Raw genomic sequence first — 15,099 nt, 5'->3', positions numbered from 1 at the left:
TTATGTTGTAAGTCAGGGCGTATGGATTTCCATGGGGAATGCAAGAGCGCCACTAAAGAGTAGGGATGAGCCATAGCTGATTCGAGGAGGAAATTTGAGTATCTGGAAGATTTCTGTATCCAATCGATGCCTATCCTTAACAAGCAGGCTAAATTATACAGTCTAATATTAGGCAAACCAGCTCCACCCTCGCCCCTGGGAAGATGCAGTTTCGTCATGGCTATGCGAGGCCTCTTCTGATTCCAGATACATTTAGACGTGGCCTTATTCAATAACTGAATGTCTTTATGTTTCAAAAGTAATGGGATCGTTTGGAGCGGATAGAGGAGCCGCGCAAAGCTTACCATTTTAAAGAGGTGGCATCTTCCCAGTAACGAGAGAGGCAAATCCATCCAGTTCTGGAGTTCCTGTACAATTTTGGGTAGTAGTTTAGAGTGTACAGAGAGGAGGGAATTTTACCTATCCTGATGCCTAGATAGGTAATATGAGATTTGGCTATGGTGAATGGTGAGAGTGTAGCCCAGGAAGTATTGCCTAGCGGGAGAATCTCGCTCTTATTGTAATTAATACTCAGGCCCGAGCATAGTCTGAAGTCATCAAAGAGGTTTTTAATAGTGGTCATGTCCAGGCTAGGATTGCTGGTAAAAATAAGAACATCATCTGCAAACAAAGCAGATCTCAGCTCCTGGCTACCCAGGTGAATTCCATGTAATGGAGCTTCAGAGTTGATAAATCTAGAGAGAGGTTCTAACGCCAAATTAAAGAGCAGGGGGGACAGGGGGCAGCCCTGCCTAGTTCCTTTGAATAGGCGGAATTCCTCAGAGAGGAGGTCCGCCACTACCAGTCTGGCCGCGGGAGCAGTGTACATAGCTTCAACAAGATGGAGAAAGGGCCCCGTGAGGCCCATTTTCGAGAGAACTAGTGCAAGCCACTCAAAGATGACGTTGTCAAAAGCTTTCTCCGCGTCCAGAGTGACAATGGTGAAGTCCCCCTCCCTATGTTGAATCGCATGGTCTAGTACCAGCAAGACCTTGCAGATGTTAAGCGAGGCTGTCCTTCCCCTGACAAAACCTGACTGTCCTGGGTGAATTAAGGAGGGAATGATATTGGCGAGTCTGGCGGCAACTATTTTAGAAAGAATTTTAACATCCAAATTTAGGAGAGAAATGGGTCTATAGGAGCCAGGGTCTAATGGGTCTTTCCCTTTTTTTTAAATCAGTTTTACAATGGCTTGATTGCCAGAAGGGAGGTAATGTCCCCCGGAAAAGATGTGATTATAAACATTGAGGAGGACAGACTCAAGGGTCTTATGGAGGGTCTTATAGAATTCTCCCGAGAGGCCGTCGGGGCCTGGGGCCTTCCCAAGGGGAGTATGATTGATGGCATAAGAGACCTCTTGGGAGGATATAGGTTCGTTCAGAGTCAGAAGTTGGGAAGGGGAGACTGTAGGAAGTTTTGGCTTTATCTAAAAAACAGTTGGCAATGTTAAGATCGATGGACTCTTTTGCATAAAGGGAGGAGTAGAATGCCTGCATGATTTTATTTACCTCCTGCGGTGTCTTTTTAATGGAACCAGAGGAATCCCTAAGGCCCCGTACTCACGACCAAACATGTCTGCTGAAACTGGTCCGCGGACCAGTTTCAGCGGACATGTTCGTTCGTGTGTAGGCAGTAACGTACAGGATTCCAGCAAACAATCGTCGGCCAGACCGTTTTCCAACGAACAACTGTTTCCTGGTCTTGCTTTAAAACAGTCTGCTGGAATCGTGTCCGTCAGACATGTTCGGTCGTCTGTACACAAAAGCAGCGTACAAAAACCCCGCGCATGCTCAGTCCAAATGAGGAGACGGGAGCGCTCGTTCAGGTAAAACTCGCGTTTGTTTGGGATATGGCACATTCGTCATTAGAAACCTTTTATTCTAGCAAGAGAACAATGTCTTAAAAAGGCGCACTAAACCACATTTTCTTGCCTCGTTTTATTAATTCTTCTCTTGCTAGAATAACCCCGTTCTCTTGCTGATGCAATTTCAATAGAGTTGTCCCATACTGAAATGTCACATTTATTGCTTGTGATGTAATCCTTTAATAATGTTTTCTATGCCAGACGTGTGTTTTGGTTGGTGGTCCTCCATAATTTATAGTAGTCATTTTTGTAAAGGAATGTGCATTTTTTTGTTTTTTTTGTTGTTTCTAGTTATGTCACCATTTAAAAAAATTTTTTTTAACATGTTTTTTTCTTTTTTTTTTTTTTTTTTTTTTTTTTTTGTGTTTCATTTGAGAATATTAAACCATGTTGGCACACCAAATGTCCCCCCCCCCCCAAGGAGTGTGTCCTTTGTAAATTACCCATTGTATATTTATTAAAGGTTTGCTGCCTAATAATCCCCACAGTATAACAAACAATAGACATGTTTTCAAATGAAAGCAAAAAGCCTTTTATTCAGGCAAATGTCATCACAAAAAATAAACAGAACGGCAGCACTAGAATAGATAGCAAACTATATGCAAACTTGCATTTCCAACATGGTGAAGGATAAACTTCCAAGCCTCAGGAGCCAAACACAAAAATATGAAGCAGCAGCACACAAACAAAGGAACCCAAACTGTGGTAGTACAAACAATATGTCCTTTATGTGGAAGGAAATGGAAGGCAGAAAATCAACGTTTCCTCCTCTTTCCAGCCTTCCCTCCAGGCAGCCTTCCAGCGGATCTAACACGGGGTCTTGCAGGTGGGGTCGATGTGGCAGCAGGAGGATGGTGTTCCGCAAGCCGGGCCGGGTCACATAGCCCAGTCTCTGGGGTCAGCAGGCCCCTCTGCATCCACCAAAGGACCTGGTTCATCAGGGCCTTTGCCAGTCTTCTCTGGTCCTCCTCCCCTTCATTTAAATCGTGGGCCAATGAGGCACTGAAGGCCTCTGTGGGGTTGAGGGGGGCCCTCATGATGGCGCTTGCCTCCTGTATCATGCGGAGGCTTGCCTCCTCCACAGGCCTCAACTGCCTCCTTCGGCCTGATGGCCTCACCTGGGGGGGAGAAGACTGGCTGGTGGTGGTTCTCCTGGCCGGGGGGACCTGCTGCAGGCCACTGGGCCCAGCCTCCTCCTGGCTGCCACTGACCCCGGCCTCCTCCTGGCTGCCACTGACCCCGGCCTCCTCCTGGCTGACAGACACCTGAGGATCTGCCACCTCCTGGCTGATCTCTTCTTCCTGTGTGGAAAAAAAAGGACATTTTTTACAATTTCGCAAAATAAAACCACACTCATTTTCATGTTTTTCGTTTAGTATTTTCTGTTCATTATTACTTGAATACACTCTACTTCTGACCCCTGCAGTTGTCATCTCTGACACCTATTTGTCTGTACACCTTTTTTTTTGCTTTTTCCCAGCTTGGCTTTTCTTTTACAATATCAAATCATTAATCCACCAAGAATTATTTACGCCAGAAATATAGAGGAAACTACTATACCTCCTCATCGAAGGGTGGCAGATCTGCATCTCTGTCAGCCAGGCCCTCTTCCTCCGACTCTGCAGGGCTGTGGTCATCTGGGGAAGGTCCGCTGGAAGGTAGCATGGAGGAAAGGTTGGAAGAAAGACTCGACATCGTTTTCCTGCCTTCCATTTCGTCCCGCAAAAAAGCCATCTGTTTATAATACCACAGTTTGGGTTCCTTTGCTTGTCTTGCTGCTGCTCCAGATTTTTTGCTTTTATTAGCTTTGTATGCTCTCCTGTATGTGCTTCTGAGGTTGGCAAGTTTATCCTTCACCATGTTGGCAGTGCATCCTGGCACCCAAGTTTGCATATAGTTTGCTAGCTCTTCTAGTGCTGCCGCTCGTACATCTTTATTGCAATATAATGCGTGTTTTGAATTCCACAGGATGGGCGTCTCCTGATATTTTTGGAGTAAGGCCTCTATAGCTTCCTTGGTTTGTAGTTGGTCCATTGAATTGTTTGAAAAATTATATTTCTTTTTGAGTCTAGATTCAAAAAACATAAACCACAGAAAAATAAATATTCAAAAGGATCAGCGTTGACCTTGATATAATATGTGTCTTCAAATTTATTACCTATATCTAATTACAAACACAGTCTCTCTTGTTTAAACAATGATTGGCAGCTCGGCCGCATTGCTTGTACCAAACATTGATTTGCTAGATGCAGAGCCATTGTTAACATTGCAGTAAATATTTTTAATATTGAAAAATAAACAATGCTTACAAATGACAGTATTCATCTAGGCACTCTTTCATGTGTAAATCTCATGCCCCTGACAATGGATGACATAAAAGACACTTCCTAATGACCTCTGTACAACCAACACTTGAACAATACTTTGCCTGATCTGAATACACCATTCAAAAATTTGTCAATGAGGTACAGCATTGTTCACATCTCTATTTTGTGAGTTGTCCAAAAGCATTTGGATACCAAAATAACATTGTGGTACCCCATAGACAGAATAGCTTAAAAAGGGTGCAACCAACAGCCCAAACCCCCATCCCATGTGTCTACATTTTCAAGGCCTCTGCTGATCACATTTTTAATTTCCTTACCTTCCTGTCTCTCGCTCCTCGTTTCTCACGCTCGCCTAATTACCGCGTAAGATGCGTAATCACGGCGTGCACCTTTTAAACACTCCGCGTATTTATTAAACCCCGCCCTCGTCACCTTTGCGAGGCCCCTAATCAATGAGTTTAGGAAATATGGCGTTAACTGTGTATGTTCTGGATGCGCTCGAAAATTCTCCGCGTAACCTACGTAAACACGTTGTTTGCATTCTCTACACTCCGCGTATGTATTAAACGCCGCCCTCTTCTCCGCCCATGGCGTAAGAATTCATCTTTTCCACGCCCATAATCTCTGTGGGAAAGGAAAGATGGCGATGTCACACGAGCGGGCACGATGCTCTCATGCCACAAGTGAAGGGACAGAGGCAGGGACGTCCCGATCAAGGCAAAGAAGATACAAAGCCACTAATATGCGGTTCCAGGAAATGGTGGAGTTAGTTTACATCATGCGAAAGAAGGACTATGATGGTGAATTAGGGCCATACAAGACCCCTAACCGCCGAAAGGCACATATTATGGACAAGGTGGCGAGGAGAATGCAGAGGATGTTTGGGATCACCAGGTCCAAGGAACAGCTGAGGAAACGATGGTCAGACTTAAAATTGAGGGAGCCACATCAGATGAAGAAAATACTTAAAATTCTGCGTAAAAGTAAGTAAATATATATTGGGGTTGGGGGGGGGGTGGTTGATTGTCTGCAATAATGTGTTGCCATGTATATTTCACCATCTGCCTCCTTGGCCTGCTTGTAATTTTCAAGACATGTTGTCATTTTTTTTTTAGGACATAAATAACTACATACTTACAAATAGTGTTCTTAGTAAACCACGTAACATCACATAGTTTATCAGAAAGGCTCGGTTATTCCAGGAACAACACACCTGGACATGGCTCACTGGCCAAAAACTTTGTTTGTAAACATTGTGTAAAAGCTAGTTCTAAAAAATAAAATTAGGAGAATGGGAAAGGCAAACAGGATTCATTCTAAAAACAGTGGTAATAAAGCAGATGTTTTCACATCTGCAATGCAGAGAACCTGTGTCTCCCCAAAACAAAAAAGGCTTTTGGTAGGGTCTCCCAGAAATACTGTTTAGGGGGGACATCCATGTGTGTCACTTTGCTAAAAAGGGGCAGGATCAGAGCTTGCCATATAGAAGTAATTGCAAAATGTAGGTTTGGTGAAAGCTAAAAGTAACTAAATTAAAGCATCTTCTAAGCAATGTGTGCGATTTATGCTCTCCAATATCTGTGTGCTGATGAGTCTACATTTTTTTTTGTTTATTTCAGGGGAAAGAAGTCGCCAGCATTTGGAGGAGGCAGAGAGGGCCAGACAAGGCCAAAATCTGCCATCTCAACATGTGGAGGAGGAGGAGGATGTGGAAGGAGAAGAGGATGTGGAAGGAGAAGAGGATGTGGAAGGAGAAGAGGATGTGGAAGGAGAAGAGGATGTGGAAGGAGAGGAGGAAGGAAGAAAGGAGGAAGGAAGAGAGGAGGAAGAAGTAATTTTGGACTTAGAATTTATAGCAGATGAAGGGCAAGTGGCGGAAGAACAATTTGGCGAATTGAAAGAAGGTGGATTGATGGATGAAGGAGGAGTCCAAGATGATGGGGAAGTGGTGGAAGAAGGAGGAGTGATAGAAGATGATGGGGAGGTGGTAGAAGAAGGAGGAGTGATAGAAGATGTCGAAGAGGTGGAAAGGAGAAGCCCATCAGGTCAGTGTCACCCTAGCTTGATTAAAAAAAACATATGTAGATAGGCCTCATCCAAAAATAATGTTGTAAATGCCATTTTTTTTTTTTTTTTTTTAGGGGAGGAGGATGGTGTGCCAATATTTTCACGTGCAAGTGCTGCTATAATTATTCAGCAGGTAATGGAGTGCAGCACTGAAATGCACAATATGCGTGAAAGGATGGTTGTCATGGAAGAGAATTTAACAAATGTCCTTTTGGAATGCTGCACGGAAATGGACAATATGCGGCAAAGAATGATGGTCATCGAATCTAATTATAAAAACATTATTGACATGATGGGCCGTGTCAAAGACTGAAACACCCCCCGCCCATCCCCCGCCCCCACAAACATTTTTACAGTTTTAATAATGAATACGCCAAAATTTGAAGATACACACACAGTGTGCCAACATGTGCTATCTGCCATCACAGAATATCTAGTGTCTGTGCTTTGTGGGTCCAACCCCCTCCTCCATCCTCAAGTAGTTGAGAGGAAGGGTTTGCTCCCACAGAACACAGACATTGATCACCCATGATGTCAGATAGCACATGTGGCCATTTGTCTGTTGAACCAATGACATTTGGCGAGTTTGCACTGAATGTGTGTATCTTCAAATTTTGGCGTGTTCCAGTGTGAAAGCACACCATGACTGACTGCTGTTGTGAGTTTTTATATTTTTTTTAATTGTATTTTGTTACTTTTTGACCATGTTGAACATTTTTGGATACTATAACGTTTAGACCATAAAGAATAAACAACGCCAAAAAAAAAAAATATATATATATAGAATTATAAATCTCTCTAATCACTGAATTTAGTGAAGTCGAGATTTGACTCCTAAATCTCAACAACAAATTTTATTATTGAAAAACACAAAAAAAAAAAAAAAATTGTTAAAAATATATTGGTTTTTGTGCATAAAAAATATGCCGAAAATAAAAAATACTAAGGCGGTAAACACCCCACCAAAAATATTCTATATATATATATATATGTAAACAATAAATCTAACTATATTTGATAAACAAAAATGTGAACTTGTTAAAAAATGTATAATCTGCATAATATTTTTGGTTGAATTACCTGAAAAAAAAAAAAAATTACAAAAAATTTTTTGTAGACTCCTAAGTACAAAAGCAGGGAGTAATGAAAAAAATCTAAAAAAATTTTTGGGGTCATGAACAAGCAAAAATTAAAAAACTTGACGTCAAAATTTACAAATGGAGTTGCTTCTTATTTCTAGACTCAATACCCTGTTTGTAGATGAGTGAATACTGTGCAAAATGTGGTTATTTACTAAAAGTGGAGAAATCAATTATGCATTAAAATTGAAGAAGTTAGTTAGAGAACCAGGAAGACAGATAAAAAGAGAAAAAGCATTAATGACAAACAACTGTATAAAGTCCAATGGTCTAATTATTTTTTATTTGAGAGAATATTCCTTTCTTTGGGGGCCGAATTAGAAAGAAATATGATCTGGCATAGCAATGGCCCCCCGACCCATGAAGTACTCAACATATTTGTCGCGTACCTCACGAGCTGATTGGGGGGCCAAGCCAGCGCGACCAGTGTCCAGCCCGGGAAGGGGATCTGAGGGTAGTCTTGCCTCAGAACCGATGTCGGGTAGGTACGTCTGGGAGTGCCTGCGTAAAAAGTTGTGCAAAATGCAGCAGGCAAATACAACGGTGTCCAATTTATATTCCGCCAGATGTATCGATGTCCTGAACAGGCGGAACCGGTTGGTGAGTATCCCAAAGGCATTCTCGACTACCCTCCGAGCCCTGGCCAACCGAAAATTAAACACACTCCTCTCTGAGGTGAGGGTCCTCTGGGGAAAAGGCCGCATGAGGTGAGGACCAAGCCCGAAAGCCTCGTCCGCTAGGAACACAAACGGAAGTCCTTCAACATTATCTTCATCTGGTGGCAATGCCAGACCACCAGCTTGGAGACGATCATAGAAATCAGTCCGTGCGAACACTCCCCCATCAGACATCCGGCCGTTCTTCCCCACGTCCACATATAGAAACTCATACTGTGCCGACACCACCGCCATCAACACAATACTATGATAACCCTTGTAATTATAATAGTAGGACCCCGAGTGGGGTGGGGGCACAATGCGGACGTGTTTCCCATCTATTGCTCCACCGCAGTTTGGAAAATCCCACCGCTGGGCAAATTGGGAAGCCACAGACTGCCATTCCTGTGGTGTGGAGGGTAGCTGTGGGGACAAACAAAAAAAGAGATTTAGTACTTTGGAATAAAAACATCCTACAAGCATCCTTGTGACACTTCAAAGTATTAAAATTGCATTTGAAAAATGTGCATGGAGAATTTGGGAAATGAAATATATAGGGCCACTTCATTAAGAGACTCCACAGCCCTCTGATGGGGACAATTAAAGTTTGAAGGGGGGGGGGGACACAAAAACCAAAAACTCCTGTTTAAAAAAATGGCAAGGTGGGTTTGTCCCTAGGATAGCATGCTGGACAGGTTAATATTGGGTAAGGGACAAATATGCAGGTAGGCCAAGAAAAAAACATGTAAAGCTTATATCAACATGCATAGGGAGAAAAGGGAACGTTAGTTAAACACACAGCATATCTGGGAAATGAAAAATAAAGTTAGTTAGCAACATTATTACAGCCAGGAAACTTACCTTAATATACTCCTCATGCATAACTTTGATGATGGCAGCACACGTGTCCGGTATGATGACCCCAAGCGCCTGCGGAGAGATGCCTGTCGAGAACTTGAGGTCCTGCAGGCTCCTCCCAGTCGCCAGGTACCGCAACGTGGCAATAAGCCTCTGCTCGGCCGTGATGGCTTGGCGCATCACAGTGTCCTGCCTCGTGATATAGGGGGACAGAAGTTCCAGCAGACTGTTGAATACGGGGTCCGTCATGCGGAGAAAATTCCTAAAGTCATTAGGATTATTCTCCTGGAGTTCCCTAAGCAGAGGCATATGTGAGAACTGGTCACGCTGGCGCAACCAATTCTTGGTCCAGAAACGCCTCCGCCCCCTGTTTCTGGCCAAAGTACTGGAAAAATGAACATATCCAGCAGCCATCCCATAAACAGCACCAACTCGCGAAAATTGACGCTGCTGCTCCATCATGGCTTCAAACCGGCCGGCTGGTCAGTCAAGAACACACTGAAACAGAAAGCACTCGCAAATCCAGCACTACCTGCGACAAACGCGTGACAAACAGATACGAGCGCACAGGATGCAACTGCTAAAGCAGAAACAACCTGCTAGCCTATAGCCGAATGACAACTACGTTACCGCAAGCACATGCACTGAACCCGTGAATACACGCTGTCAAAGCCTGGAGACTGAGAAGCGCGAATCAGCTCTAACCAAACCTTCACTAACACGAGCAAACCCGTAACTAGCAAAAGAGGAACAGAGGGCGGCGCCATTAAGTTTGGTCTTCCCCTTTATAGTGACGTCGTACGTAGTTTACGTGCACGCGTTCCGGTACGACGGTAATTTGGTCCGCTGGTGTGTACACGCCAGCGGAACCAAACACAAATCAGCCTTGTACGCCGGAAACTGTCGGGCAGACAGTTTCCAGCGCACAGATCCGGTCGTGAGTACAAGGCCTAAGAGACGTGATGTGTGTAGGTTTGTACGGGCCTTTGCAAAGTCTAGCTAAAAGCTTGCCTGTTTTGTTCCCAAACTTATAGTGGAGCGCGTCGGTATGGGCTCGCTTGGTGAGTTCCATAATATCTGCCCAGGTGTCAAAATGATCTTTGGCTTTGCGCCAGTCTTCCCTATTCCTAGAGGAGTCTGAACCAGCCAGGGTAGTCTGTGCCGATTTAAGTCAGAGACTGGCTGCCTTGTAGCTGGCCAGAGAATGTTTTTTGTAGGAGGAGGCATAGGATATTATTCTTCCCCGTAAAAACGCCTTACCCGCATCCCAGTACAGGTGCGGATTAGAGACCTGGGCGGCGTTCGCCTCAGCGTATTCCTTCCACGCCTCTTCAATATAAGTCTGGAAATCCATGTTCTTGTATAAGTAAGATGGGAATCGCCACAAACGAGCATTGGAGTCAGGGGTCATGTCTTTCAGGTCAATAGATATTGGGGCATGGTCAGAGATGGCTATTTCGTGTATTTCAGTGTCAGAGATCCAAGGGATCACATTATCCGTACCAAAGAAAAAATCGATTCTCGTAAATACTTTATGGGGGATGGAGTAAAATGTGTATTCTCTATCCAGGGGGTGAGAAAGTCGCCACAGGTCAGTGAAATGGAGAGAGTCCATGGTAGATGCTAAATACGTCTGGTCAGAGATTAGTGTGGTCCTAGGTGATACCTTTGCGGTGGATCTGTCTTCCGTCAAATGCAAAGTGGAATTAAAGTCGCCGCCTACTATATGAGGGACAAGGGGGTGTAGAAGAAGTTTGGAGGAGAGGTCCCCCAGAAATTGTTTGCCAGGGGAGTTAGGGGCATAGACATTGGAAATCATGAACTCTTTGTTACAGATTTGGAGATGTATAGTAATAAATCTACCCTGGTCATCTGTGGAAGTCGATAGAATACTGCAAGAAAGGCGTTTATGTATCAAAATGATAACTCCGGCCTTCCGGCCCACTGCATCGGATCCTAAAACTGAACCCACCCACAATTTTTGCATGCGATGAAAGTCTGAGTGAGTCAGATGCGTCTCCTGGAGTAGAGCTATGTCTGTTTTGAGTCTCTTAAGGTGACGTAGGATCTTAAGTCGCTTAATTGGGGATCGCAGCCCCTTAACATTCCAAGAGACTACTCTCATGGGGGGGTGAAGTGTGGACGGAGAAGTGTGGATGTATTACCTTTATGGGCCAAAAGCAGGCTTAGGGGGACTGAAATATGTGAGACAGGGAGAACATATTTCCTAAGTAGCCTGTTATGAGTTCGGCATGTTGGTGTGTAATGGACGCTGTGCAGAAGGAAAGAGGTGCAGGGTGTGATACCAGAGAAGAAATTAACATAACCAAACAGGTTAACAAAACAAACAAAATAAACATAGTAGACAAAGGACTTCGCTTTTTTCCTCATGGGGACTCAGCAAAAGCCAGGTCCCATCCCCCGAGCCCTTGACAGGATTCTACAATCGCCCCCAAATGTGTAGAAAAGAAAGGGTGAGGTAGCAATTGAACTGAACCCCGGCAAGGGAGGGTGAGCTGGAATGGTGGCAGGTGCCCACGGTGCAAACAGCGATGTCAAAAAATAAGAGTCATCAACAAATGTAGAAAAAACAACGCAATAAACAGTCCAGATAATGATTAGACCGTAAGTGCACGTGGGGGGGGGGGGGTGCGACCCAGCATATAATGCTGCACCAAGGTCCAATCTGAACCATAAAGTGTCCGTAGTGGACAAGGGCTACGTTACCAGAGTCAACGAGGGACGTGGTGGGCTTGCAGGCCGGAAGATTTGAGGCGTTTGGGGGAGTCTTTGCGCGGGCTGCGTTGCTCCAGAGACCTGGGGATTGAGGATGCCTTAGATTGAGAGGCGGAGTGTGGTCCTGTGTGCATAGATTGCAGGAATTGTTTCAGCCTCCATCGGGTCCTGGAAGGTGAGGTGATCACCATTAGGTGTCGTAAGTCGCAGGGTAGCTGGGAAAGCCAGCGTGAACTTGACTTGACGTTGGTAGAGGGACGAGCAAATATGCTGGAAGGCTTTCCGTTTTTTGGAGACATCAATCGAATAGTCAGCAAACAGAAGAATCTTCACCCCAGCGATTTGCAGGCCTCTAGTTAGGCGATATTTCTGAAGGATGGCGGCTTTGTCAGCATAGTTTAAGTATTTGGCAATGATCGTGCGCGGGGTAGAATGATCAGGGGAGTACACCCCCATGCTGTGGGCTCTCTCGACAGTGCAAGATCTGGTCAGGCCCAAAGCTTCAGGTACGCAATTTGAACAGAAATCTACCAGGGATGCGGATTTTAGCGATTCGGGTACACCGACAAAACGCAAATTGCCTCTTCTAGCTCTGTTCTCCAAATCCTCCAACTTTTGCATGATATATTGGTTGGTTTTCTCCTGCGACTCTTCAAATGCCTGCGTCTTATATAGGTCATCCTCCAGGCTGTCAATTTTGTGTTCCATTTCATTGAGGCGACAGGCGTGCTTGCTTAGCTCCTTTTTGATCTGTTGCATCCCTGCTGAGACTGCCCTTTCAACTGAGGCAGAGATAGTGGGGGCCAAAATTGCTGCCACCGCCTGAGCTATTTGCTCAATGTCAGATCCATCCCTCTGGGGTGATTGATGGGGCTGGAGTGGGGATGCTGTGGGGTGATTCTGGGGCGGAGGTGCCAGGGTGCATGATGAAGAGGTCTGGCTGGCGCTTACCTCCATGTCAGGCGCGTCCGCCACGCCGGAGGACAAGGCCGCATCCCCGGCCTCGATTTGGCGCTGGGCCGCCGTGGATCGCGACCCGCTTTTCTCCACAAAACGGTCCATCAGAGCGGTGACCGCGGGCACAAGGAAAGAATGCGGGGTGCCTGCCGGGGGGGATGAGTGGCGGAGCCAGTTTTTTAGGCAGATTTTCGGCCGAGGTAGCGGGAGCTGAGGAGATCTACAGCTTCCCCATGAGGTGCCTGACCCGGAAGTGGTGACGCTCTTAAAGAGGACATATATATACGTCCTTCTGCCTGTCCGTGCCATGCTGCCGACGTATATAGTCGTGCGCTAGTCGGCAAGCAGTTAAATAGGTTGACTTATATGTACTGATATATCACTTGTGTTTTGTTTGATTTCTATCAAGTTTTTTTTCAAATTTTGCAGTTCCCATCATCAAGCATGAACAAGCAAGGGAGCTATCACAGCAAAACATGTTGACTGCAAACGCTTACAATATTCGTTATTGACTGTCTAACATTTCGCTTTTTTTTACTATGTGGTTTTATCCAGATGGCACTTCATTTTCAATATGATACAATTAAATTATGATTTTATATATTATATTTTTTGTTTTTTTTTCTCATTTGTTGGCACACTCAAAATCCCTTCCCCTGTGATTTGTGAAGTTTTCCTCCCCCCTCCCTTTGCAAGGGGTGTGACCTGCCCTCTTACTGGATCAATTGTGTATCAATATATTTTTGAGCGGGATAGTGCCATCATGAGGATTAATACTGTATTTATTGGCATATAACATGTTTACCCTGAAAATAGAGGGTAAACTGTGCCTGTGTGTTATACGCAGGGGGCTGTGGATTTTTTTTTCCATAAACTTCCTTCTTAAAGTTAGGGTGCGTGTTTTATATGCCTGTGCGTGTTATACACTGATAAATACGGTATATAACTCTGTATGGCTCAAATCTTCATTTGTATTTATTAACAAGTAGATTCTTCGTTTAAGAACATTACAAAAACGGAAACTGAAATCTGGTTGCTATGGACAATGTGCTATTGACATTGTGTAGGCAAAATGCTAATATTACAGCTGTACAAAATAAAGCTTTATAATATACAACACACATTTATTTTAAGCCTACTTCTATCCAAATGAATATTGTAAATTTTTAATTTCTTGGCTTTTAAGTTTTAAAGTGATAAAACTTTATTAATTTGATTTTAGAAATTCACAAATGGCAATTAAAATATTATGTAATAGCCACTTACCAATCTACTTATTGCTTACTGTTTTATTTTCTAATAATACTAAACACCACATTCAAATGGTATATGATACTTTTGCTTTAAATCATTTTGCTTTACTTTTTTTATCTATTTCTACCAGCAAAAAAAAAACAACAACATTTAAGTACCTGAAAACAATTACCCTCAAGTCTTACAAATTAAAACCTTTCCTTTCATTGTCAGATAAACTGAAGTCTGCTGGTTGCATTTCTTAGCGTTTGATTAATCCTACCGCCTGCTATTCACTTTTCTTGTCAGTGCTTAACAAAGGTTCCAGCTACAATAGTTCAGGAAGCTTATTTACCTCAGAATGCCCTGCCACCTTTGATTAAATTCCATGTGGATTTATAGCCACTGCCTCACAATGCTAGGTGACCTTTAAGGCACATCTGATAAAACCCAGAGGTCATAGATTGTTGAGGCTTAAATTGTGGCTAACAGTGATGTAACTTAGGAAACACTTCAAGTCATTGTGTATTTTTTTTTTCACTTATTCAGTTTTAAAAGTTAGTTGAAAATTAACATGAACTAAATTAATGATTTAATTTTGCAGGAGAAAGCAGAGGGTGTATGGTGCTCCACTGGGGAAACAAGCTTTTGTCTTTGTTGATGACCTAAACATGCCTGCCAAGGAGAAATATGGTGCCCAGCCTCCCATTGAACTGCTGAGGCAATGGATTGACCATGGCTACTGGTTTGACAGGTGCAATAAATATTAATTAGTGTGCTTGGCTACAGAGCAGTAATGATATACACTGTTTCTCTGAAGCGTTAAATTGTTGTATTAGTCTTTATAATTCCTCATCTGCTCAGACACAACAGGAAAACATTTTGAGTTACAAGATTCTCTGCAACCTAAAGAAATAGGGTTTTACATACGAAAGTAAATTACACAGTTAAAAACAGTTTGTTATTGCTTACTAAAAGCATCTTAGTTACTTTGTATGTCATTCCCTGTATTTTTTAAAAGCCACTTTCAAAGTTTTATTTTGATTGTTTTGCATTTAAGTGTACTTCAAGATAGGATTTACTGTTACCTGTTTTTTTGGAAGTTAAAAATTCATTACACAAATATGTAATTTGACAGCCTACCAATTACTGATTATTTCAAAGAAAAACGTCTCCTTCAGGGGAATGTGTTAAGGACTGGACAGTGTTTTTTTGTTTCTGTT

At 43.5% G+C, this 15,099-nt stretch overlaps 1 protein-coding gene across 1 annotated transcript in view; it reads left to right on the top strand.

Moving 5' to 3' along the window:
* Positions 1-14,828, top strand: part of LOC120932095 (dynein heavy chain 3, axonemal-like) — a 179,907-nt gene extending 165,079 nt beyond the window's left edge. Inside the window, exon 6 of the mRNA XM_040344230.1 lies at positions 14,481-14,828. Coding sequence (XP_040200164.1) covers positions 14,481-14,646 — 166 coding nt within the window. The 3' untranslated portion in view covers positions 14,647-14,828. The remainder of the gene's footprint in view (positions 1-14,480) is intronic.
* The last annotated feature ends 271 nt before the right edge of the window (positions 14,829-15,099 follow it).

This window comes from Rana temporaria, chromosome 3 (genome assembly GCF_905171775.1).
Source record: "Rana temporaria chromosome 3, aRanTem1.1, whole genome shotgun sequence".
Lineage (NCBI taxonomy): Eukaryota > Metazoa > Chordata > Amphibia > Anura > Ranidae > Rana > Rana temporaria.
This window is presented reverse-complemented; position numbering and strand designations above follow the sequence as displayed.